The 25,687-nt window shown below is 39.6% G+C and overlaps 2 protein-coding genes across 2 annotated transcripts; both read right to left on the bottom strand.

Annotated features, from left to right (window-relative positions):
- Nucleotides 1-9,056: 9,056 nt before the first annotated feature.
- On the bottom strand, nt 9,057-10,869 carry hoxc12a (homeobox C12a; the record flags this gene model as incomplete). Its single annotated transcript, XM_084069167.1, is given in 3 exon segments — nt 9,057-9,295; nt 10,232-10,842; nt 10,844-10,869. Coding segments are annotated over 3 exon segments (876 nt in total).
- Nucleotides 10,870-19,407: 8,538 nt separating this feature from the next.
- On the bottom strand, nt 19,408-22,978 carry hoxc13a (homeobox C13a; the record flags this gene model as incomplete). The annotated part of the gene is made up of 2 exons (XM_084068264.1): nt 19,408-19,670; nt 22,318-22,978. The coding sequence occupies 2 exons, from the start codon at nt 22,976-22,978 to the stop codon at nt 19,408-19,410; spliced, it is 924 nt and encodes a 307-aa protein (XP_083924390.1).
- Nucleotides 22,979-25,687: the final 2,709 nt, after the last annotated feature.

Below are 25,687 nucleotides of genomic sequence, written 5' to 3'. Positions count from 1 at the left end.
GATATGAATAAGTAATGCGCCAGTATACATTAGTAATACACGAATAAAATGTCAAAGTTAGGGCAACTGAAATTGCTAAGATGATGCGAGGAAGTTAACACACAGGGCTAAGGCATACAAGGAGTCAAGATGGTAGGCATTTCAGAAATACTTTTAAACTTGGACACGTGTGGTGTGGCACAGTATGGTCAATCAATGTCCATCTCTTGGCAATATCCGCCCCTCGAGGTTTAAACATTGACTATAATCGCCTTGGTGCTCTTAGGCTATCAGTCAAGGGATAAGGTTTACCATGCGGTTATATGCCAATGGTTCACTCACAGCAGCTGGTATTCTGCTAGCAATAGGACCCAGAAAAGTTTGATGAGGTAGCACCACCAAATAAGCAAGCCAAAAATATGCAGAGATTGCACACAAATGGCTGCATTTGCGTTACCAGATCCTCTGCAGACTCTCTAGCTTAAAATGTATGCTCACAGAGTAAACAACTATAGCCTATGTATGTTCAAAATGCTGTAAACAGTTGTTCCTAGGCTAATAGTCACAATGTGTGTTGCTTTTAAGCCTGTTGTTGAAAATATTTGCAACTCTCCGTTTAAACATCACTGTGAGAGCACACACATTTTACGACTGTGTCTGGGGAATTTAAGCTATGTATTGCTACCTCCAACCATAATTACAGTGCTAAAGGTAGGTGTCAGCCTATTGTTGCTTAAAACTATGTGTTTAAAATGGCGTTCTGGACACAGGAGGTTTGGTAATATCAGAGTTTTACATGTTGCGCTTAGAGCACAAAGTGTGTTGGCCTAAATATGCCTAGAATAATCCCTGACAACTGATACAACACTCACAAAAATGCATGATCTTGCCATGACACACACACACACACACACACACACACACACACACACACACACACACACACACACACACTCTGACACACACACAAGTTTCACAACACGACACTGCTGCACAGCTAGCCTGTAGAGCGCTGCTTCATATTAAATCGGTCTGAAGTCAGGGCTAAATGTGGGAAGCGTGTGTAATCATATTACTGTCCCCTCATGGCCTAGATAAATTTAATTGGATGTAAGTCGGGCAGTTAAACTTGGTTGTATGAGCTGCGAACAGTTTCAAGCAACAAGAAAGACCCTTGTTTTTACTGAGGTCTCAGTGAACGCACCTAGCGTGAAGGGTTTGTACTGGCAACAATAGCGTACAAGATAAGGGTGTATATTGCTGTTACATTTGGGGTAATCTCAAGAGTACACTATCAACCACTAGGGCATAAAGCTTTCACAACAAGGCGTTATTTTTATTGAAAGTATTAAACGATTCATATTGCAAAAAAATGGCCAATAGCCTAACTGTTGGCTACAACGACAATGTGTTATTTAGAAGACAAGAAGATACTTGATATGGCTTGAAATAGCGTCAAATCCTTCAAGCTACGCACAGCGTAGAGCAACTAAATGTAGCTACATTCTTTCACTGAGATTGTGTAAGGTTGAATATTTTACAAAAGACCATCAAATATAATACCGCAGTAAATAAAATAAGCAATAAAGAGCATCTTTGTGTGGCCATGGAAAATGCTTGGGGCGATCGCATGGCCCATCACAAGGCGTTAAATGGTCAATCAAATATTTTGTTGACATATTCTGGTTAAATCCACGATGCACTCTATTAATCGAGTTTTATTTTTGAGAAATACATTCATATTAACTGTGATAATGGCATCATAAACAAGCCCAAATTTGGCACTCGGGAAATTACGCACGACACGGTACAAATTACGCACGAGTATATACGTACAATTACGCACGGGGATGTTATAATAATCTTTAGGTGTACCAATAATGCATGGTGTTTGGTAGCGACGGTAAAACAATTCAAAAATCTGGTACTATTAAATTATTTGGCAGACATTTACGCATGAGAATGAATTATACAAAATATATTTGGCCCATAGCATAGTGTAACCGTCCACTAGCGTTTCATATTTGTGCTTAATTATTTGTAACTCTAGTGCAACCTTGCAAGCAGGCTCTAATATTGTCACCGCCATGAAAAGTCTCCAGTCAGTACATTTCTTCTTTATAGTTGAAACTGTCAGATTATGCTAAATTAACCTATCCGACGCTTTGTTTTGCAAGTGTAGAGAAATAATGGGGTACCGTGTATGGGGGGCCTAAACTGTATAACACTGAATTTGAAATGGTAAATTCTACTCAACAAATTCAGACTATTGCTTATAAGGGTTAGGGCCCGCTGTGCGTTAAGTCGGGATAAATGATGCTCTTATTTGCTCTTATTTTATTGTATTTCTATTCACAATGCCGATCAAATTGCTGCGTTTTAGCCAGCTTTAGACTTGTTAAAGACCGGCCACAATATGCAGGTTAGATTACGCTACACTGAAGCACTGTTTCAAAAGCCTGCTAAAACACTTAATAATAGGACTATGCCAAGGAGACAATTTCCAATATTATTTTAAAAGTGATGTGTTTAAGTCCCGCCTTTAAAAATATGTTTCCCCCCACTTTTTTCCGAGTCTCTAAAAACATTGCATAGTATGAGCAATTAACCACGTTAAGGATGACAAACGTGTAACGTGTATACCACTCTTATGTATAATTATTCGTGCTTTGCGTAGCCAAAGCTTGTTATGGACTGGATCCTTATATGGTGCATACTTGACCTTCAATTTGTACGCGTCTGCTCTGCCCTGAACGTCGGACTGACGCTGAGGGGAAAGCAGATAGGCTACCTCTAAAAATACTATAGGCCGACATATTTGAGACAAATGTGTAGGCCCTAGCCCTACCTATACTACTAGTAAAAGATGTAGGCCTAATTCTAATATTATGTCATGAGGGTTACGGCAGGACTGTTTTCAATCCGCATAACTGAAATCAGCGACTGAAATAATCAAAGCAAGTACTGCAGTGCAGCAGTAAATCCGAGACACAAATAGGGACGAGGTGGGTGCCGATCACGACGAGTTGTCCAGAATAGTAGGCTAATTGATTGCACATTTGAATAAACAAGAACAAGAAAACGGCAACGAGGCCAATCATTTGAAGGATATAGTAGGCTAATTTGAATTCTCGCGCCGAATCAATTTTTTGTCTCTAAAATAATGCGAGGACAGGCCTTTGGGGACATCACGCACGTCTTGGGCAGCTGCATAGCCCAAGAGAGGGCCACACCCCATACTAAAGTTTGTTGGGTGTGATCCTGTTGAAAGAATCAAATCAATAAACTAATTTCTCCATAGATGCGGAGATTTTTGAAGTCATCTCAATGTCAAACTGAACATAATATATTATACGCTGACATAGGAAGTCACGTATGCTATCTACATTTTCTACTCCTAGTAGCCGAACCGCTTTTCTCTTCAGTCACGCACTGAAGAGAAAAGATGGACCGTCCACGCACGCACGCAGCGCGTACACACACACACACACACACACACACACACACACACACACACACACACACACACACACACACACACACACACACACACACACACACACACACACACACACACACACACACACACACACACACACACACACACACACACACACACACACACTTTAGCAGGAATAACATTGCTCTCCTTTCTATTTCTCTAGCCAGCTCCGTGCCATAAACGGTAGAGGGGTGGCCGGGGACCCAGACCACATGACACAAGTTCTCTGCGAAGGGCACTGTGAAGCTCACTGACCTTTGGGGCACGGAGACAGGGCCACCATAAACAGATTTAGCCAGTCTCAAAGTCAAAAGTGCTCAAGAGCAATGAAAGACCCACTGTAAAGCCCCACAAAGCCTACTGAGATTTAGCCTGGTGTTACAATCCAGACATTTCGTAGTCTCTGCAGACTGGCGTCTTGTGTTTGGGCTCTCATATCAAACGGCCTTAGTGCCATCTTGCTTATTCATATATGTATATATATAGGCATTGGCAAAGTAGACGCTGCAGGATCCTGACCGATAATTCAAGTCTTGGGGTTAAATTAACACTCAGGATTTTGTAGTGTAGTCCGTGCAGTATTAGGGGCTATTCAATGAGCTATTTCAGCTTTTGAGAAGGGGAAACGGAAAGGCATACTAAGCCAGGGCTTATTGGACTGCTGTGTGTTTTATGCATGATTAAATACAAATACTCGACACTATCAAATCACTTATTAGCATTAGGCCCGAAATAGTATACTGTTTAAAGCACCCCGACGCAACACTAAAGTCTAAACTGAAGTTCAAGTTAAGACGGCACGTGAGGTGCGTGTCCTGGCGTGTTCATCTTTTAAGCTGATAACCTACACAACAACACAGAACACTGTCAGCGGTCGCGTTGTACTAGAATTTATGCTAATTGTTTTGAGTTTGACGCATCGTTTTAGCCCTGGCAAAAAAATGCACTTAAAATATAGCCTGGCTATATTTTCTTCACTGCAAGGGAGTCTACGGCATTGATTTTTTATTTATTTATTTTATTTATTTATCACAGATCATAAAGAACATCAAATGTCTATTTTCTCTTCCTCAATTTTGCCATTCTCATTATTTTTTTTGCCGTATACGGTGTTTTAATATATAATTATAATGTGTTATTATTTCATGTTTATATTATTGTTATTCCAAATGAGTTTCTTATCTGGAATACACGGGCCCAGCGTCTATTTATTTACACTTTTTACTGAACATTTTTGTCTTGAATTCATTTAGAGATCTGAATCTGTGTAACTATAGGATCGCAAGACCGTCAGAGAATATTTAGATCATCTTGTTATTTCCATATCCACTTTAATACTCGTACAAACAAGAAATAAAGCTGATCTCGTTTCAGGATTAACAGGGCGTTTGATATAGGTTAAATGGATTGGCGCTGTTACAAATAATGCTCAGTCTCTAGATGATCAAATTCTATACAAACAATGGGTTTCCTACCCCAATTTCATGGTCAAGGCGAATAGGCTACTAGATAAACAGAAACATACAAAAGCTGGTCAGACTTGGTACTGGTTAAGAATAACCAGGAGACACTACCCAAGACGTTGGTACACATCTTCCATGCAATGGTGATACACAAAGGCTTTGTAATTTATAAGAAAATTGGTAGCTTTATGGAATTCATCATCCTTGTCAAAAGATGCAAATTCCAACCATTTATTCTTTGATTTCTTTGGATTTTCTTACAGTTTGTTGGACATGTCCCCTAAAATCCATGCCTTAATCTTTATGTAATCTAGTTATGTAGTCTTTCGTATTACTCGTGATAACGCCCTGTTATCCGATGCGTAATTGCGGAGACTGGATATAGCAAACAGACAAATTCAAGACCTGAACCACAAACAGACTTGTATGTAATTCCAGTGTGGGATTGTTACGCATATACATTTCATTAAAGAGGGACAGGTTTAAGAACATAACTTGTAATGTTGGGTTATTTGTCTGTTGCAAAATGACGCAGTGACCGATCGGATAATCCACGTTTCTATCCTCTTCAAACACACAGATCTCGCACTGTATATGCTCATCTAGTGACATTTAAAATAAAATGTTTTCCAAAATGCACAAAATAACAAATTGAAGGGCTTAGAAGGTGCAATTAAAACGGCCCATATGCATGGAGATAGGCCTACAGTGACATAAACTCATGTCAGCTATAGAAACAGTGCTGCTATAGTATAACAAAGCGTATAACACTGCACCAGAGGCATTAATATTACGCCCGATACAGTGTGATGGCTCATGCTAAATGTGAAATATTTCCTCATCCGATAAATACTCAAACCTGTCGTCAAATAGGTTAGGGTCAAGGTATGGTCTTAATAAGTGCCGCATGTAACTCGAATGAACAAATGTCAGCTTTGATCTAGCAATGTGTTGTGATCACGCACAAACTAACTGGGTTAGACCACTTAGCTGGTGCCATGACTCGATTGCTGGAGCCGGACTTTCACAGTTCACTGAAATGGCAACATCTGATCTCAACACTGAAAAGAACAGAAGCTCCTCTTTCTAGTGAAATTCCCTGGCCAGAGAAATGCATGTTTTGCTGCAGACAAATGAAGGTCAAACGAGAAGAGTTCACAGAATAGATAATACTGCATTGCTTTACACCACTTTGCCAGTAGGGAGTGCATTGTGAATTTCAAACTAAGATTATTGTAAAACAAAGCAGGCTGTATGCAGCATTTACAGACACGACCCGAAATTGTGACATGGATATGGCTGCAGCAGTGCATTTCAAAACTTGTTTTTGACAAGGGATTAGAACGTGAATGAATCCCCATAATGAAAGACAGAAAATAAGATGCAGGAATTCCCAGGCCTATAAGTCCTCGTCTATATTGGAGCACTGGGGTGCAACCCTATTACTGCTTTACAGAGCTATTGCGCGTTTAGCTGCACTGTTATAGGCCTGTAGCATACCAGTGACATTGATTAGGTCGAACTTCCAAGGAAAAAGGGCAAGGTTTGCTCATATCATTCAGAGGAAAAGTCATTTTAGCTTATAAGCTAATGCCGATGCACCGAGGAAGTAAACGAACATGAAGATGCGTATACGTTCAGGCTTAATTGAACCACATTATAGCCATAGAATATGGAGTTGGGCGCCATTTTGAGTGGAAAGGTGTATCATGTATTAGGCTATATATATGCCCCGGTGAATGCGGTGGTTCTATATTTTGTATGAGCGTGTAAAATTGAAAAGGGCCTACCTGTGTGTGGGCTCATTGTTGCTTCACAGCATGTACAATTAAATGCAAACATACACACATTTTTAAGTGCTTCCAAATGTATACCCATAAGATGGAGTTATCCCTCATTTCCCCGGTGCTGGACATATAGGCCTATATCATTTACACTGTAACAGATCATTAGTAATCGTGATCAAAATCATAATCATATTTGGACCCTGAAGGTCTGATCTGAAATACTGCATGGCATCGGGAAGAGAAGCGTATGATAGACTGAGGTTACACCAATAAACGTTTCAAATATTCTGTTTATTGAAGACCTTACGCATACATTCATACCATTACTTTTACAAGACAACGTAGCAATCCTTACAAGCGTAAAGAAGGGAATGCAATGAGGGACGAAATAAAAGAACGATAACAATCAGCTACTATACATTGAAACAGGGTATGGTATCTGAAGAGTACGGTATAATTTCTTGCATACCATTTCTTATATCCAATAATGGCAGTATATAACATAATAGGCCTACATCAAACCCTCACAACCACAAATAGGCTATATATATATGGAATGCCATATTGTACAAGACGAGCAATAACATAAAACACCGTTACATTGAGATAGGGAATCCTCGAATATGATGTAAATACATACGTGATTTCATTTTACAAAGTTATACACGAGTACAAGGTAAGGAAAGGGACAACGGAGAACACTTTGCGAAGAGCAAATACAACAAATAGGCCTATTAGGCTAAACATCATGTCTTTTTGTAGACCTAGATAATAATAATAATAATAATAATAATAATAATAATAATAATAATAACAATAATACTAATAATAATAATGAAGCCTACTTAGATTGTTTGTGGCAATATTTGAATAGTTGCACTTTTCATTTGATCAGGAAAAAAAAAGTATAAAAAAGTTAAAGAAATATCTGTCGGCAGAACGTCGCTCATAGCTATTTCACATCAATAACATGCGGCAAATACATTTCACTGCTATAGCCTACTCATACATGTCAAATGATGCATTTGTTCGTCCCGTATTTTTTGGGCGCAGACAAGTAGGCCTATTATAAACTTTTTCTACAATTCTACATATAAGATATTTATTTTTCATTATAAGCACCAATACTCAATGATGCCCTTATTCAGACCTATACATTTTCCCATTTTTGCCCCCATGAGGCAACATTTGTCAATTCTCTAGTTTTATGAAACTGGCCTACAAAAACGTAACTATTGTTGTTGATTAATATAATGTGAGATCCCAGCGACTTTACTGTCGAATAATAGACCATTTGTGGAGTTGGCACAAAACGAACCTGTACTTTTGATAGCAGCTCAATACCGTGTTCAAACGGCTATCTCATTCAAACCCAAAAGATATGCAGCCCCATGCAAGTTTCTCATAAGTGGTTGTTAAGTCAAGCTATGAAAGGCGATAAAAGAGAACAAAATATCTTCAGAACGTTGACAGCACATGAACAAATTCATGGCAAATAATTTTTCAATGCTCAGCCATAAATGTATTGGCATGGATACTATTGCGGTTTTAACTTATCCCTCTCCTCATCTGCAGCCTGAAGTCAGACTTCCTGTCCATGACCGTGAACGTGCCCACAACACGTGGCGAAATCTATGGAAAGGAGATAAGGGTGGTGTTCCGCTCCCCCAACAACTGATCGTTGGGGAGGCATTAAGCAACTGGAAAACATATTCATCTCAACCACTTTCATAGTCTCGATGAAATGATTGCATGTGTGGCTCGTGTCTAAGACTTTTTTTTAGGCCTGGCCTCTATCTGTCCACTCTCTCACCTTATCGTTACGTGATGGCCTATTTTTGTTCAGATGTTCAAAAGTGGTCCTGCCTCCTCCTCATCTTCATGAAACGAAGGGACGATATAACAGCTATATGATTATGTGTCACCACAAACTCAATTATTACGTCAACGACAAGTTTTGTCTGAGTTACATTTATGGTGTGTAACATCAATTCAGGAAACCATGAAAACTAAATCTAACATATAGGCGGTGTAGGAGAAAGTACCACCTCACAGCTTAATTGCGTGGTTTATACCAAACCATAACGGCCTATACTGACAAAAACGCAGAGATATTTTTTTTAGTTTTGAAAAGAAATGTCAGATGGTTTAGTTTGCCCTGGGTTTTAACTACACCTCAAAAAACAATTCTTATAAAATTGTTCTAATATAACTGCCCTGCAATGAAATGGATGGGTTGGATGAGTGCATGCATTTGAAGAGAGATGCGTTCAAGGCTTGGCTTTCACTTGGCTCTTATCGATTCACCTCCTGCTTCTTGCATATCTAAAAGTAGGCCAACGCTTGCTCTCTCATCATGAGCCTCTTCTTCTTCATCCGCCGGTTCTGGAACCAAATCTTAACTTGTTGGTCGCTGAGGTTCAGCCGGTCGGAGAGCTCCCTCCGCCGCTGCCTGGTGATGAACTCATTCAGCATGAATTCACCCTCTAACTCAGCCAGTTGCAGTTTGGAATATGGTTTACGTTTCTTTCTGGTCCGCGTGTGCATCGGGTACCACGGGGCACCTAGGATGGAGGGGGGCATACAACGGATTAGTCACAACACTTTGCAAAATCACGGTCACCTCCAAGGCTGAGCACCCACTGTGACTTCCTGCCCATACGGCCAGATTGTTTGTTGTTTTGATGGTGTGTGTGTCTGCACTGGGGTGTCTGGGGCAAAGAGCTAGAGTGTTAGGAATGACTTTGTTCAGACCTGTTTTTCCTGGGCATGCGTTTTAACAAACGTCTTACGAAATTCGAGTGTTTATTTTTTAACCCCATATACACAAAGAGACCACCGCTATACAGTGGTTGTGTCACACTACGTTTTATTGTTGCAGTTAAAGTTACATTAATGCGATAATTAAGTCGTGCCTTGCAAATACCCCTACTTATTTGCGAGTTTCAAAGCATATTAAACGACTCTAGAGTACACAGCGACAGATATTAATTCCGTTTACGAGTCATTAAAGGAAAACTCTCTCCATTCGATGCAGTCAACCAAAGCGGCTCACCTCTTTAAATCACAGCACTAATTTGTGTGTGTTAAGTGTAACAATGGACCAAAAATGGACCCTTCATGGGCACAGCCCCACACTCAGCCCTCGGTTTAAGCTAGGCTACCATACTGTAAGTAGTGTCAGACTGACTGACTGGTTGCTTTCTTAAAAGCCCCACAAGACAATATCGTTTGATGAGGTTATCTATAACTGTACACAACCACATGGCGTGGGGAGTATTTTAGGGCAACCCCTAGCGGCGTTTGTACACCACGCAAGTGCCCTGCAGGCTAATCAAAGCACAGTAAGCATCATAATAACGAACTCTACGTGCACCTTCTGCTATTATATAGAGGGAGCTACGTGCACGCAAGTGAAAAAATAAATAGACAATGACAGCATGCATGTAATAACACAATAATATATAAGAGAATATCGACAAAAAGAGCACGGGACCCACCTCCGCCTGCAGCTATGTTGGTTGAATGGTTTCCCGGTGACACTAGGGTCTGTGTATCGCCTGATGGTGGCTTGCTCCCCTCGTTGAGCAGCGAGGAGCTGGAGTCGGATTCCAAAGATTGACAGGATGGTGGGTCTTGCGTTAGTTGCTCGGTTCCATACTCATATTTGGAGAAGGCAGCACTGCTGCCCATTCCACTGTGCATCCCGTGATCAGATGCTAGGGATGATGTGTCTCTCGCCCTATCCTCTCGCTTGAGGCTGCTGCCACCTGAACAGGTCTCCCTGTTTCCATTGCCGTTGCTATAATAACATTTACCCTCTTCCCCTGGTCTGGTAATTTCACACGACCGGTTGAAAGAAGGGTTAATAGACACGGGGCTGCTAAAGTAGGATTGAGAGTATCCATTGCACGGCTCCGATGGGTTCCACGGGAGGGAGCAAACATTGTCCCTTCTCGGGTAGGAGAGAGACGGTAGCCCCGCCAGTTGTCCCCCTGAGGCTCTAAAATTCGGAAAGTAAAATGTGTCTCCAGTGTGGATGTTTACCAAAGGTCCCACAAACCCTGGATTAAGGAGATTATGCTCGCCCATTTCCGCGGGCCCGACCAACAGCTTCTAGTTTATTGCAATCTGACATTTAACATAGTTAAACCTGGAAGGGCATCTGATTGGTCATCCTCAAATCACGTGTCCAGGCTAACTTATGCTACACATGGTACCACCCACTTGGTCCATCTCAGACAAAACAAAACATTAACTTCTGTATTACAGAGGTTTATATGCTTTTTAAAAATACTATAAATGTTTTATTAAAAATGTAAGAATCTTGTTTTTCTTCGCTGGACGGCATGCAGAGGTAGCAGAGGCCACTTCTCTTTTTACACTCGTGGAACTGTCCCTGGCCTCGTTTAATATCTTTATAAGCTGGCAAAAGTTTTTAAAATACAATTTCTTATGAAAACTATTTATTTTCCTAGAAGGAGAGGGTGCATATGACATCTTGTTTTCGAGCAAATTACGGTTTTATTCAATGTCATATAAAGCTGTGATGTCCCTATTTTACAAGCTTGTTTTAAGAAAAGACTGATGCTCATTGCTGCTCCCCACTCATATTTACAGTAACAGGGTCAGCAGGTTGAAGCCATTGGCTCTGTAAAAAGAAGACGATATTCTATAAGGTTACTTTAAGAGGGTATATTTCACATAATATTCTCTAGTACACCTCACATGAACAACTTTAACAGATACCTCCTATAAACGTTCGCAGCCAAACTCTGGTGGGATTGTTATACCTCTCACAATTCTTTTATATGAACTTTACAAGATAGCAGAGGGCACTTAACTGATTCAATCAGCATAGACGCTCTCTGCGCTATATCTGACTAATTAGCCGCTTAGTGGATGCAACTCTGAAGACACTGGCCAAATAATGTGCTCTATGTACACATGTCTCTGACATATAAATATGTATTAATAAAAAAAAACATCTACAGGCATTACAAGTGTAGTCCGGTGCACCTTTGCAGAGAGAAAAAAAAAGACAACCACTTCACCATATTTCAAATGATACGCCCAGGTTTCAGCCAATAGCTGGCGCATAAATCCCTACGGCCTTCGGCTATCAAATTGTCTACCATCGTTCCAAAAAAAAAAGAAAAGATACCCGTATAATTCTCCTCTGCCACATTCCTCTCCATACGTCTACATATCCCTTATCAGTTGCATGTGGAAAAAATAAAATATTATAAAGTACCTTAATAGGCTATTATTAATTATTAATATAAGAACCCCGCAGGATAGCCTATACTGACAAACTTTGCTATTCTTAGAAAAGTGTCTTTAAAAATGTCTTAACCCCTTCTAGCTAGACTGAACCGAATCGATTTATGGATCTCAAAGGTTATAATAACATATGGGTATAAAGCTGCGCGTATATATATAGGCCTATATCGACAATTATCATGTGCGCATGCACTCAAAGTTTCGCCTCATCAATAACGCAAGAATAGGAGATGAGAGATGGCTAAATCTCAAAGCTGACCCTAAATGTTCAAATAAACGTATTACCAGTCGGCGTCATTTCACTCAAGTTCATGCATGCCACCGCGTCTGTCACTTTGTTGAACTTGATATTGAACTCAAATAGGCTGTTGTATTTAGGCTACAAAATTGAAATTTGGAAAAATAAATATGTGTTAAGGACATGGCAGTTTGAAGAGACATGCAATAGCCTAATGACACGAGAGTCTCATCACATTAGCTATGAGCAAAATCCAAGATATGCTGATAGCGTGATATCGCTAACAGTTTTAAATAGGCCCGGTGACTTCAGTGGCCCTGAATAGCAGGCTATGTTAAGAGTAGGCTGCCAAAAATTGATATGAGGTCATCTTACTAAGTAGACATTTTAACTAATAATAAGTAACACCGTGGCAATATGCCTAACTAAGTAATAAAATGGTATATAGGCGACTTTGGCCAAATATCTTGCCCATGCGTGTTGATTGGCTCTAGTCGAGTGCTACAAAATCGCCTCTGAAGTGTTATGTGAGAACATTAGCATTCATTTAAACATTGGTTTGGGAGCGATGTGCAACTCAGCCGTTATTTGATAGCCCTATCCGTCACTTCTGACGATGAAGCATATCTAACTCAAAAGGCACAGAGCCCTTGCTCTACCCCTAAATAGAACGAAAAAAAGATCCACGTTAAACTGGAGACGCTCTGGGGATTCTGTACAGTCGCATTATGTCCCATGGATTCTCACGTTGCTTCTTCAATCACTCCACATACTTGCTTCTAGTTAGTGTGTCTCGCAATGCAGCACATCAACCCGATGTTATAATCTTATGACAGTGTTTCACACTCGTCTAAAGACTAAAGAGCATTGGGTTGGATGTCTTGGAATCACATCACAACTTCTCGCGTTATTACAATGCAAGTTACCAAAAGAGAAAAAAAAAACAGAAGAAAAAAGAAGGAGAAGGCCGCAGCGGTGTTTACATAGTGGCTTCGAGCGATTAGTCATCTCACAAGAAACGCTGCAAAGTCCCAACTTTACCTCGGAGAAAGAGGCTGTTTGCTGCGCCTCGTTGCCCCCACTCCACGCCTCCGATCCACTGCTTCCGTATAGATCCTCAATTCACATTCAAACAACTGGCCTATTGTTTGTAGCTATACATATATGACCATTATCTGGTAATGGAATAAAGTAAGAGTATAGGAGTAAGTTTAACTGTGCAAAAACAAAAAAGTTTTCTCCCCCCTTTTTTTGTTGTAGAAAATAAAAAGTTGGTAAATTGAGCTTAGCAGTGTCAAGGTCACTGTCTAGTACACTGTCTGTGCTGTATTGAAATAACTCTCTTGGAATCCTCTAGTCCAGTCCAGACAGGGCAATAGCGTAAACAAAGGGCCGTTTTCTTCCCTTTCTCTTTCTGTGATTTTGTGCAGGCAGGTTGCCAGTTATAGAGCCCTATGCAATCCTTTTAAACTTTTCCTTCAGGGGGGAAACTAATCTCCAGGGGCAGGCAACAAAGAACGACAAAAAGTGTATAGCCTATACTTGTGGTTGAAAGTTTTTTTGCTGATTCTTTCATTTTGTAAAAGATAATTAGATAACAATTTTGCTCATGTGTGCTCATGCGCAATGCGCAAAATCAGAATCAATCTGAGCAAAACATTTGGCAGCTAATAGTTATTTAATCATGCTACATATTTTTTTCTTTCAGAAGAATGTGTGTACACTTTTATGTGTTAAATATGCTGGGGAATTAAAGAAAAATGTAGGCCTATATTTATATTAAAACAAATAAAAACAAAAAAACAAAAGTTATTTTGTTATTGAGTCAAATAGGACATGGCAGACCAGCTCCTTCGTTAGTCGCAGTACGGACCTCCAACTATTTGAACTTGACCGTTACAAATGTTCCAATAGGCTATTTGTTCAACCAGCCCTAATTAAATAAATGCGAATTAAAAAGACAGCAAATCCACAACTAGTTCAATTGCATTGATACACTTATATCATCGTTGTGTGCGCACGCGTATGTATGTGCGTGCGTGTATTATCAAGTAGCCTAAATTAAATGTTAATAGTGTACCATGAACTCAAGTTCTGTCACTATATTTTTTATCAATAAAATATGTAAATATGAATATATTTAAAACACGCATTCTTAAATCACCCAGGGCTACTGATCCTTGTTAGTTGTTAAAGTTGCAAAATGTTTGTTCGGACACTAACACTTACTTGGCAAAGTGTCAGGAAACTTTGCTGTATTTTATACTAAGCATAAAATGCTCTCTTATGCTTATTATGATCGGCTATTCATGCGATTTGAAAGGATGTGGATAATAAATCCACCTGCGGTATTCGCAAACCACGCAAGTGTCTTGAAATTATCCACTGTTAATTAAGTGAATAATATGTGAATAAATTCCAAACACACACAATTTGTGAGCAACTTTAGGCTTACATCAATACAGCTAAACTTAGAACGTCTACATTTACTCTGCCATCATGTGCCATCTACATATTAGTACCAATCTGAAGGCTTGACGTTGATAAAGCTGCAGCAGTTCATTTTCTTTTTTTAAGAAAGCAGTGTTAAGTCAATATTTAATATTTAAGCAATGTCAATATTTAAGAGCGCCAAACTTAATCTCAAATTATAACGGGATAAATCATAACCTCGTTGTGTTAAACTGGAAGTAAAATAAATAGGAGAAAATAGGCCACTTCCTGATATTTTCACCCTGTCGCCACCAGAGGTTATCAGACCCCTTTCTCATTTCTCTTGCTTCCCCACTTGGCAGCAGTGAGGAGGCCTAACAGCCTACATACAGCAGACGTAGCTCATGACGACTCCCTGCGTAACCACGACCACATCAGCCTCTGGGACGTGACTGACATTTGCATTGGCAAAATGCATTTCTTTGCAAGATGTGATACAGCCTCTGCTTTTCGTTTTGTTAGCTCGATGTTAGATAAGGCAACAATATGTCTTCACAAATAACGTCATTGTTCATACTAGGTTAGGAATGTGTTGAGTAGCAGCCTGGGCATGCGTGCGTATTAGATTACTACTTTAGCCCGGATAGATGACATCTTGACGGAATACAGAGTCTTTGATGCATGTGCACGACTTACTGAAGTATTATGTAATTTTTTAATTCAATTTGTGATGAAGTTAACATTTAATGACGTGGTGATTTTGTTTGTCATCTATTGGTAGGCGAAATACAAAATAGGCTATACATCAACTATTTTAAACCTAAAACACTGTTATTTTGTACTTGTTATGTGACTTAATTATCTGATATAATTTCGAGTTAAGTTAGCTCCATGTAATTCATTAATTGTTCACTTTGACTACTGACGCTAATAACATTTAGTGTGCTAATCGTAGCTTAAAATGTATATTGCAGAGGTATAGGCATTTAAAAACAAAAATATATTAGCCTAATACATGCATGATATTAATTACATTTAAATAAATATATATATATGAATTAGAACTTTCCCTCAACTTCACAAGTAACAATCTGAATACTTTGTCAAGTAAAACTAAAAGCGTCTAACAGAATATATAGGCTTAATGTCAGAGGCAAACACTCGTTTGCATTTCTTGATTAAACTCGTATTATGTCTACAACTCACGCTAAAAAAATCAACTTGATGGAGGGCTGCCCTCACAGTAGCAAGAAAATGGCCATACCTTTATTCGTTATAATGTGGCCGGCGTCGTATTATCATTTCCCTTCGCTGTGCGCCCGGGCGGACGGGCTGCTTGCGGCTGATTACTGTGTGAGACGTCAAAAGTTCTACCTGTCCTTCGTGGTCAATAACACACACCTCATGAAGAGTGCATGAAACCATTGGTGGTTTCAGAGTCATGAGCAGAGCAAACCACTTTTTAAGGAATTCTGTAAAACACAAACGCACAGAATCCAAATTTTAATGGAAATGTCTAAGATTCTATATGGTCAGAAATGCAGGTCAGAGGATATCGCTACACTTCCCCTTTTTTTTATGTATTTATGGCATGCCATTAAGTCTAGCTGTCTAGACAGGGAAATAACACCTTGTTTGCCTACAAACAAACCGCCGGCATTGGTGGTGTCCAGCCCCCTATTTATTATGCACAAACTGCTGTGATGTCAAGGTCAAAGTGACTGCATAGTCATGGTCAAGGGTAAGACAGGAGACTAGAACTTTCCACAAGGATAGAAATTCTCCATTCAAAACAAGGGAAAATGAGAGTAGGGCTACAAATTAGATCACAATCAATACCCTCAGACTAAAAGGACCCGGAAGAAAAAGTACATATCAGAGACAACATTTAGGCTACTGGTATTTTAAAGACGCAGAAATGGGTTCACGTGAAAGACATTCTAATCAACTTGTAACAGGATATTAGTTTTTTGGTTAATTGACGAAACAGGCTAAATTGAGTTTAGGACTACATAGCATTTCCTTTCCCATCCTGTTTAATCAGGGGTGTGTGTGTGTGTGTGTGTGTGTGTGTGTGTGTGTGTGTGTGTGTGTGTGTGTGTGTGTGTGTGTGTGTGTGTGTGTGTGTGTGTGTATATATATATATAATGTGAATGTACGAATGTATAAATGTATATGAATATATAGGCCTATATATACACAGAATACAATTTGAGATTGCGTTGCTATATACTTTTAGTTTCACAATATAGCAGTTTGGCGTTTAGCACACACCGACTATGATTATATTCAATTCACTCTGCTCTGAATATTAATTTTCTCGCCCTGATGCATCTACGACTAGGCTATTAAAGAGCCGAGCTAGAAAACATCTACTTTATATACTCTATAATGTGCTAGTTTAGACCTATACATATTCTACTCTAGGCTTAATTCAAATGTAGCCTAATCTACAGTCAACACAGTTCAGAATAAGAGAGCCTGCGATTGAGTATCGCTAGGCTAACTGATTTGTTAATGCACGCAAGTGTGTGTATATTATGAAATGTATATATAATTCAAATCAAAATTTGGCATATACAACAATATAGACCTATGGGTAAATTAATTTCATAACTCACCTGTGCAGCGTGCAACCTATCGCATCATCAACACGAGCGCTATAAGCGCTATATAGGCTACGTACAATACAGCTATTAGCCTATACTGGCAGGGTTGTAATTATGTATAGCCTATTTAATTTAAATGATTGTAGCCACGTTTAGTCACACGCCTGTGGAAAATAAATAGCCTTGCGGATCGGAATTCACTCATTTATTCAAGAAACCAACAACTGGAGACCTAAAAAGACATCTTTATCGGGGAAATATGTAAAGTGCTTCCCGTGCTTAACGTGTATAAGCATATAAGTATTACTTTAATTACATTTTTAGCCAGCAATGGTTTACCAAATGTTTTCCCTTGGCATGAGTGAGGGGATTTTTGTGAGATAAATGCAGGGGAATGCACAAAAAGTTTGATTAGTAGGCTAGCGTGTGAATGCGTTGTGTGAGAAACTATGGCTATAGAGTATCCTTTCGCACTGCAATCATGTGCCAGTGTTAATTGACATCTGACATAGAATTCGACCAGGATAAAGAATCAAAATTGTGTATAATGAGCATGGTGGGATTTGGAAAACTGCACGGATGTAATCTACCTTCTTACCTGGGCGGACATTTTGACTTGGTTTCCCTGCCCTGGCACCTGGGAATGTTCCGCCTAAAAAGCATCTCCACAAATGTATACGTCTAGGCTAATAGCAGATACTACCAATCAATCTTCTGATCAACCATTATACTATAGAAAAGACAATAATTTGCTTTGTCGCTCTTGCAGCTTCCTGCAGACTATACACATTTTGCTGCTGATAGCCAAGTTAAATGTTACAAGACGTTATCACGGTGTCCATCCATCGATCTACCCGCCCTGGGTGCCACATGCAGCCATGCACCAGCCTTTGCTGGCATTATTATATCAATTCTGATACACTATGTGAGGTATAATAATAACTTGAAAACATATTTTTACATTCACTCACAAGGTAACCGGAGCGGAACCAGTATCCATTCACACTAGGTGCACTTACGGGCCTATAGAGAAATGGCGATAACGGGTGCTGTCTATCTATAAGCTGCAATGCTTGCTAATATGAAAGGAAATCCTACAAGCAGGCAATGTAATTGATTGAAATGTTTGATCATTTTCATAGTCATTATTTATTTATGAAACACGTTACCAGTACGTAATTCAACACCACAATACAGTTCACATACTGCACGAAAAGTAGAAGGTACAGACTGCTTACAAGGCGTGTCATCAGATCAAAATGCTATACACTAACAAAGAACAAAATCAATCGATTGTGCATTTATGTGTAATACTCACTGACTTTAATTGTTTACAATCATTCCAGTTGCATGACAGAATTATCCTTCACGGACAAAGGAAAACATACAGGTTTTTGAGAGTCCAATTTACAGTCCTGTCATACTAGTGAATATGAATTAAATAATAATGGCATTGCACTGTACAGATTAACAACATAGCAGCCTTGTGTTTACCCTAGGCTTAACAAAAAAACATATCCCACAAACATAGCTTTTTGAAATTTTGGCAGGCATACTGAACAAAAAAAGGTGTCAGATGTCCCACAGACTTTTCGGAGAGTTCTGGCTTGAGGATGCAGAACACCGAGTTCAAGTTCTTGTTCTCCCTGACCAATTCATATCCATATGGAAATTATCTTTCTTAAAAATGTCATGTAAACCGTATAACCTCGGTTCGGGTCTGCCTGTTGCAAGTCTTGGAAATGTCATCAGTCCTCTTGAGATTGGCTTGAGAAAAAAAAAAAAGAAAGAAAAAAAAAACACGCAATACTTGTGTCTTTGAAATACAGATATCATTTTAAATATTATATATTTATATATGTACATTCATATAAAACAAATGTGAAGTGAATTCTCAATATTTTCACAGTTTTTAGAGCATAATCTCTAAACTGAAAACAGGGGCGTGGTGGCGGCGGAGAGAGGCGTTGATGAACTTAAATAAAAAGAAAACGGCTGAAATGTTCTTCAGCCAGGATTTTCAGTAAGAGGTAAATATATGGCGTTATGTTTTTGTTTTTTTTGGGAAGATGTTATCAATCAGCTGCAGCGTCGAGGAGTTCCGGGGCATCCATCAAGTAGTGTGCATGTGATTGGAAGGAGTCTTCGATTTACTGACAAACTTCTTCTCCTTGACTCGCCGGTTCTGAAACCAAATGGTCACTTGACGCTCTGAGAGGTTGGTGCCGGCCGAGATGCGCCTCCGCTTGTCTTTGGTGATGAACTTGCTCGCTGCATACTCTTTCTCCAGTTCCTTCAGCTGGAGCTTAGTGTAGGGAACACGTTTCTTTCGCCCACGACGATAACTGCTGACCTCAGGCTGCAGTGGGACGACATCTGAAAAAACAAAACAAAGAGGAAATCGTTAGACGACTACGTAATAATAAAACATGCCAAAACATTATCTGGTCGTTTTAGAAATGTAATGGGCTTGTGGGCCTGAACAAATTGAAACAGTGTGGTACAACGAGGTTTTAAAATATACTATCGAGTGCTCTTGAATATATCGAATAAGGTACACGCAAAATGGTTTTAGTTATGAGTTATGGAGGTGTGTGTGTGTGTGTGTGTGTGTGTGTGTGTGTGTGTGTGTGTGTGTGTGTGTGTGTGTGTGTGTGTGTGTGTGTGTGTGTGTGTGTGTGTGTTACAATCAAGATCTCAGGTGTATGCACCTGCTGAAATGTCGCAACACCAAGTAGGCCATTTCCCCTTATAACTTATGAAAAGGGCTTTCATGATATAGCCTATTTTATGCAATCTTCAAAATTGCAACGGGCTAATTTGTAATGAACTATTTATACATGGACATTCAAAACAAGATTTGAATCTAAACGTCAATGTCAAGTTTCAGCAATGGTCTTAATATTCCTACAGGTCATTTCATAAAATCTCTTGGTGGAATCCTACAAAAATATCATAGATCCATTGTTATACGAAAGCTAAGTGCATTAAAAGCCATGGTTAAACATTTAGAATGTGAGAATGTGAAAGTATCAAGTCGTTAGATGAAGCTGTGTTTTAAAACTGTGCGGGTGTATAACAACTCTAAAGATGGAAGATGGCCTGCTGAGTTACGCCTGTCTGAAAAAATCAAATCCTGACAGTTAAAATGACAACGGGGGGAGTGACAATTCTTCGGTATTCTATTGGTTCATCATTAAAGTTGCCTATGTTTTTTTTCTCTCCCTGTACTGCAAACTACAACTGTACATATTCTTCTGCAATAAGAACTGAGAATAATGTACACTATTGAGATATATGTGCAATTGTGCATTGAGATTAGGCTACTGCTCAAAACTTCTGATGCCCTTCTAAACAGTTTTTCTTTCTTCCTCCTCAACTTTGAACCTTGTTTGTTGAATGAATAGGGAAGCATTGCTGTCAGTTATAGTCCAAGGTTTGGGAATTGAACATTTAGTTAAAACAACAAAGCTGTGTGCAAGCTAGTCAACGAGAAACATGACAGGACAAGTTAGCTACCTTGGGAATTGATAATACCCTGTGAGACACAGAAGTGTTGTTTTTTCCTCCTATACTTACTTAGGCTACTAGCAGATATGTTCAAGTTCAGCGTGATAAACAATTCCTTATGGCCCTTGAATATATTAGGACTATTCATTCGGGACAATGGCTATTCAACAGAACAGTGAAATTGAAATTCCCGTTATTTCCCCCAACATTTTGCAGTTATGGGCTCAGAAAAACATAGGTTATAAAGTTATTGTTCAATTCTGCTCCTAAAGGGGTGTGTGTGTGTGTGTGTGTGTGTGTGTGTGTGTGTGTGTGTGTGTGTGTGTGTGTGTGTGTGTGTGTGTGTGTGTGTGTGTGTGTGTTTGTGTGTGTGTGTGTGTGTGTGTGTGTGTGTGCGCGCGCGCGAGCGTTGCGTGGCTGTGTTTTCATGCGTGTGCACGCGTGTTTGGGTGCGTGCCCGTGCTTGCGTGGCTCGTTCTTGCGTGTTTTCAACGTAAAAGCGGGCCAAAACGCCGTGAATGAAGTTAAGGAAACGGCTGAGAATATCCGTATCCCGAATACACATACCTACAAATTGCATACAGATTATAAACCCGTGTGGTAAAGAAGGCAGCCTAGTAAACACTCTGTAAACAGCATACTGCTCGGGCCCCATGTATCCTTTATCAGATATCATGGTATGCGAGATTAGATAGTGAAGATACAAGCATAATTAATGAAGATATGCACTCATCATGCAACATTTATATAACGGGGTGTTGAAGTATATACAGTAAACGTAAATGTCACAAACTAATCCAAACGCAGCAGCGTATGCAAAATTCTCTGGACACATTGCAGAATGCTGCTGACAAAGATTCTGAGATTTATTGGCGCAATCCTACGACAGTAGCCGCCTCGTTATATTATCATATAGGGGGCAAAGGTATGCAGTGGTGCTCCTTTATTTTCTGCCTGACTAAGTGACTGGGACACCACTGCATTCATCATATGACTTCAAAAGAACAATGCCGAAAGCTAGTGTTGCTGAATTTATATTAACCGTTAAGTGACCAGCACCAGCACCATACATCAGAGAGACATAGGCTATATTAAGCCACACTGTTACAGATTTCATCTTTAAGGATATGCTTTGGATGTTTTAAGGTCGAGTCTGGACTCGACCTTAAACATCCGAGGACAAGACATTGTTTTTAATCGCAACCACACGTTGTAGCCCATAAAAACCCTATGATAAAGCATGAACATTGACAGTTGAATACTGAATTGACAGTTATTCTTCTACAAACGTCCTTCACACCTTTAAGTTAAAATATGCATCTCAACATAAAGAACATCTTATATTGAGCAATGCCATTTAAAAACAAGTCAATATTTGCATAAACAATTGACCTAGGCTGCTTTATGTCATGGCATGCTATAGATGTAAATAAAGCAATTGGTTAAAATATTTTCAATAACAATTACAGTAAAATAATGATATATGCATATATAATACATATTGAATATATACCTGGAAATGGTGATTTCCAAAGATGAGTTGATTGCGTCTGTTCTTTGGAACAGTACACCTGCCCATCCCAACCATTGGAGAGAGCCCAGTGCTGATAGCCCTCCATTGGAATCAAGGCGTCGTGCCGGGGTTCGGGATGACTGATACTGGGTACCACCGAAACATCGAGGTATCCCGGAACAGCTTGATAGGAGCTGGCAAAACTTGGATAGAAAGCGAACTCTTTCGCCCTGCTAGATAGTTCTTCAGTGGGCAACGCTGTGCTGGGCTCGGCATATTTCTCTGCAGGGTGATACGAGCAAGGCTTCTGCTGCAAGTTCACGTTGTGCGAATGCGATAATCTACAACCGTAATAAGGGTTTCCAAACGGATAACCATAGCTCAAAGATGCACTCGATGAGGTTTGGGGTGCGGGGCACTGTCGGCCGGTGTCTGGGGAAGAAATATCCGAGTAGACGGAGCCCTGGTGGGTCGCTATGCTGCCAGAATGTCGTCCCAGCGCGGGGTGCGACATCAGGTCCCTGCAGTGGGTCGCAGGGCAATTGCCGCTCAGTCCCTCCATTGTTTGGTTTTTATTCTGATTATTTTCATTCGGGCTTTTTTCATAAACGTACATCAAGGTGTCCGCCCAGCGTGGATGCAGAACCAGCGAAGTCGTCATATCAGGGGCTGCCGATGCTTTTTAAAAGTCGACTACTCCAAGACGGACACCTCATTTCCAACTACATTTTACGCAAGCGCATGCGCACACGAGACCCGTGTGTCCAGTTCATTAAGGATCTGGCACGTGATATGCTAACAAGTCCTACGAGATTGGGCTAGTGGAGTGGGGGCAGAACAGCCCTTTAAAGAACCACTACCTCACATGTCACTGCTTTTTCCTGAGTATACCGAGTCATATCATTGGCTAAAATCACATACAGGAACATCCTTAAAGGGGAGTGTGGATACCTCCAAGATTGGGAAACGAAAATAATGTGAAATTTGGCCGACTATTAGGACTACCAGTGGATGACAAACTATAATAGCCTAATATATATGGAAACATGGAAAATATGTGTTCTGAGGTTCTGATTTTGCTCAGTAAATACAACTTGCTTTAGCCAATACGGCTATACCCATCGAAGAATATAAATATGACTTGCATAAGCATAATGCTTATTTGCCAAGATTTCAAAAAATATATCCATCTTCGTGTGTGTGTGTTTGTCTGTGAGAAATTAATTATATATATATATATATATATATATATATATATATATATATATATATATATATATATATATATACACATACGATTGTAGTGACTGCCACAGAACAATTGATTTAACAGGATAGCAGATTTCCCTGTTTCAGATTTAATGATAAGCTATTTTTATAATAGAATATGTGATAGGCTGTATATACGGGACCTTCAGAGCTGTAAGCACGTATAGGCTATTTAGAGATACCATACAAGATACCTAGTCATGTACACCATTTTTTATTTTAATCATATGTAGGTAAATATCTATATCATTTGAATCCGTACACAAAGTGTTGAATCGAATAGATAATAATAGGCAATGTTATTTATAACCTATAGATACCGGTATATGCTTTTTCGTGTAACATTTTCCCGACATTTTACTTGCGTTTACGCCTAGCCCAAGAAAGTATTTCAATATTTTCATTAATTTTTGACACGCCAAATACTAACCAATTTAACATTGTCATCTAAGTAATAATAATTTAAAAAAAAGTCCATTAGCCATTCAGGTCAAATAACTAGTCTATAGGCTACAAGTTGATATTTATAACAACGTTCATTACGTTTCACGTGTCACCAAATACTTCTTTATTGTGAATGAATCAAGACTCGTTGTTATCCCACCGATTAAGCCCACATGAGTAGATGAGGGTTGCAGGTATACTATTTACTGTGTCACATTACCTTTCAGACAGGAGACCGTGTGTGCCATCTTTAATGCGCCGCTATAATCACATCACAACAATCGTAAGTAGACCCACATCGTAGCCGACAACAGGTTATGTAGCCCTACCAGTAGAACCGCAGTGTTTGGGATGAAAATGTTGTGGTTTTGGTTCGACCATTATAGGCTACTTCATGCTGCGCACAGGCCCAGTTGCCTTTTCAATGATAATTTGAGAGTGAGACCTAAAACAATAAACATATTCGGCAGGATGCTCCGTTTCACTATATGGACAATATTCATTCATATCACTCCCGTGGATGGAGGCTATAAGTGAACAAGAGACCATTTTCACACACTGACTGCATGTGTCAAGTCTATATACGTTGTTCAATTAAACATTGGAGCAAACGTATTTCCTTCGGAACCCTCCACCCTCTATAGGCCTATTTCACGTTTGTCATTTACTTTTTGACGGGTCCAACTCATTTGAAAACAACAAACGGGAATATTTGTCATTTTAGCCTAATTAGTCTTTTTTGAACCCAACAATCAAATTAGAATTGCTAGTTTAATAAGCCCTTCATTGTACAATACGCTACTTTAGTAATATGTTCTGTTTATTCGTAGCATTTTCAATCCTACGAATGTACATGAAATCCTACAAATGTACAAAAAAAAATCCTACGACTGAGTTAGAGACCTTACCGCTGGGATAGGCTCACAGAATATCTATAAAATAAGGCTACCTTTTCTGTGATGTGTACCCTATGACTCACCCATAAACTACGCTAGCACTTCTGCTAAAAGGCTGCCTGGTTTATCAACATTTTTTGGACTGTTCAGTTTGGCTTCGAAATAGTTAGACCATTGTTATTTGTATACTCCAAGTACACACAGCACGAGGGAAGCTGACCACTGTCCCTCCTCGGGACAGAGACTAGCTCTTTTGTCTCACGGAAATTACAACTATGGAAGAAGGGCTCTTCCAACACGGCAGCTGCACGGAAGTCCAAGGTCAAGGTAAAAAAACGCAGACAAACAGGGTCGTAATCAGAGTCTAGACAGACAAGAATGAACTTCACACTAGAGTATGCATGTAAACTAGCTGTAATTTAGAAGACCCTTACTCTAAAATATCTGTTGTGTGTGCTAAGTATGAGAGGGCAAGCGTTCCAAGTAATCTGCTGTTTTGTTTTTTAAGGACTAGGAACTGCATGCGTTTGGAGCGGGAGGAAAGAGACGCTCCTTCACAACATACAATTCCATGAAGCCTGAAAACGTAGGGTACTGCAGTGTACTAAGGTGTTATACTGTAATCTACAGACAGTGCTAGTGTGTTATAACGCACTGGTAACTAATACGTTATTACGTCCCAACTTGAAATATTAGATATTTCGCAAAACCATGGCCGAGGGAAAAATGTATGTCAAAGTGATGAGCATTTCTCCAACTCG

The sequence above is a fragment of the Gymnoscopelus microlampas genome (assembly GCF_963454915.1).
Source record: "Gymnoscopelus microlampas genome assembly, chromosome: 10".
NCBI lineage: Eukaryota > Metazoa > Chordata > Actinopteri > Myctophiformes > Myctophidae > Gymnoscopelus > Gymnoscopelus microlampas.
This window is presented reverse-complemented; position numbering and strand designations above follow the sequence as displayed.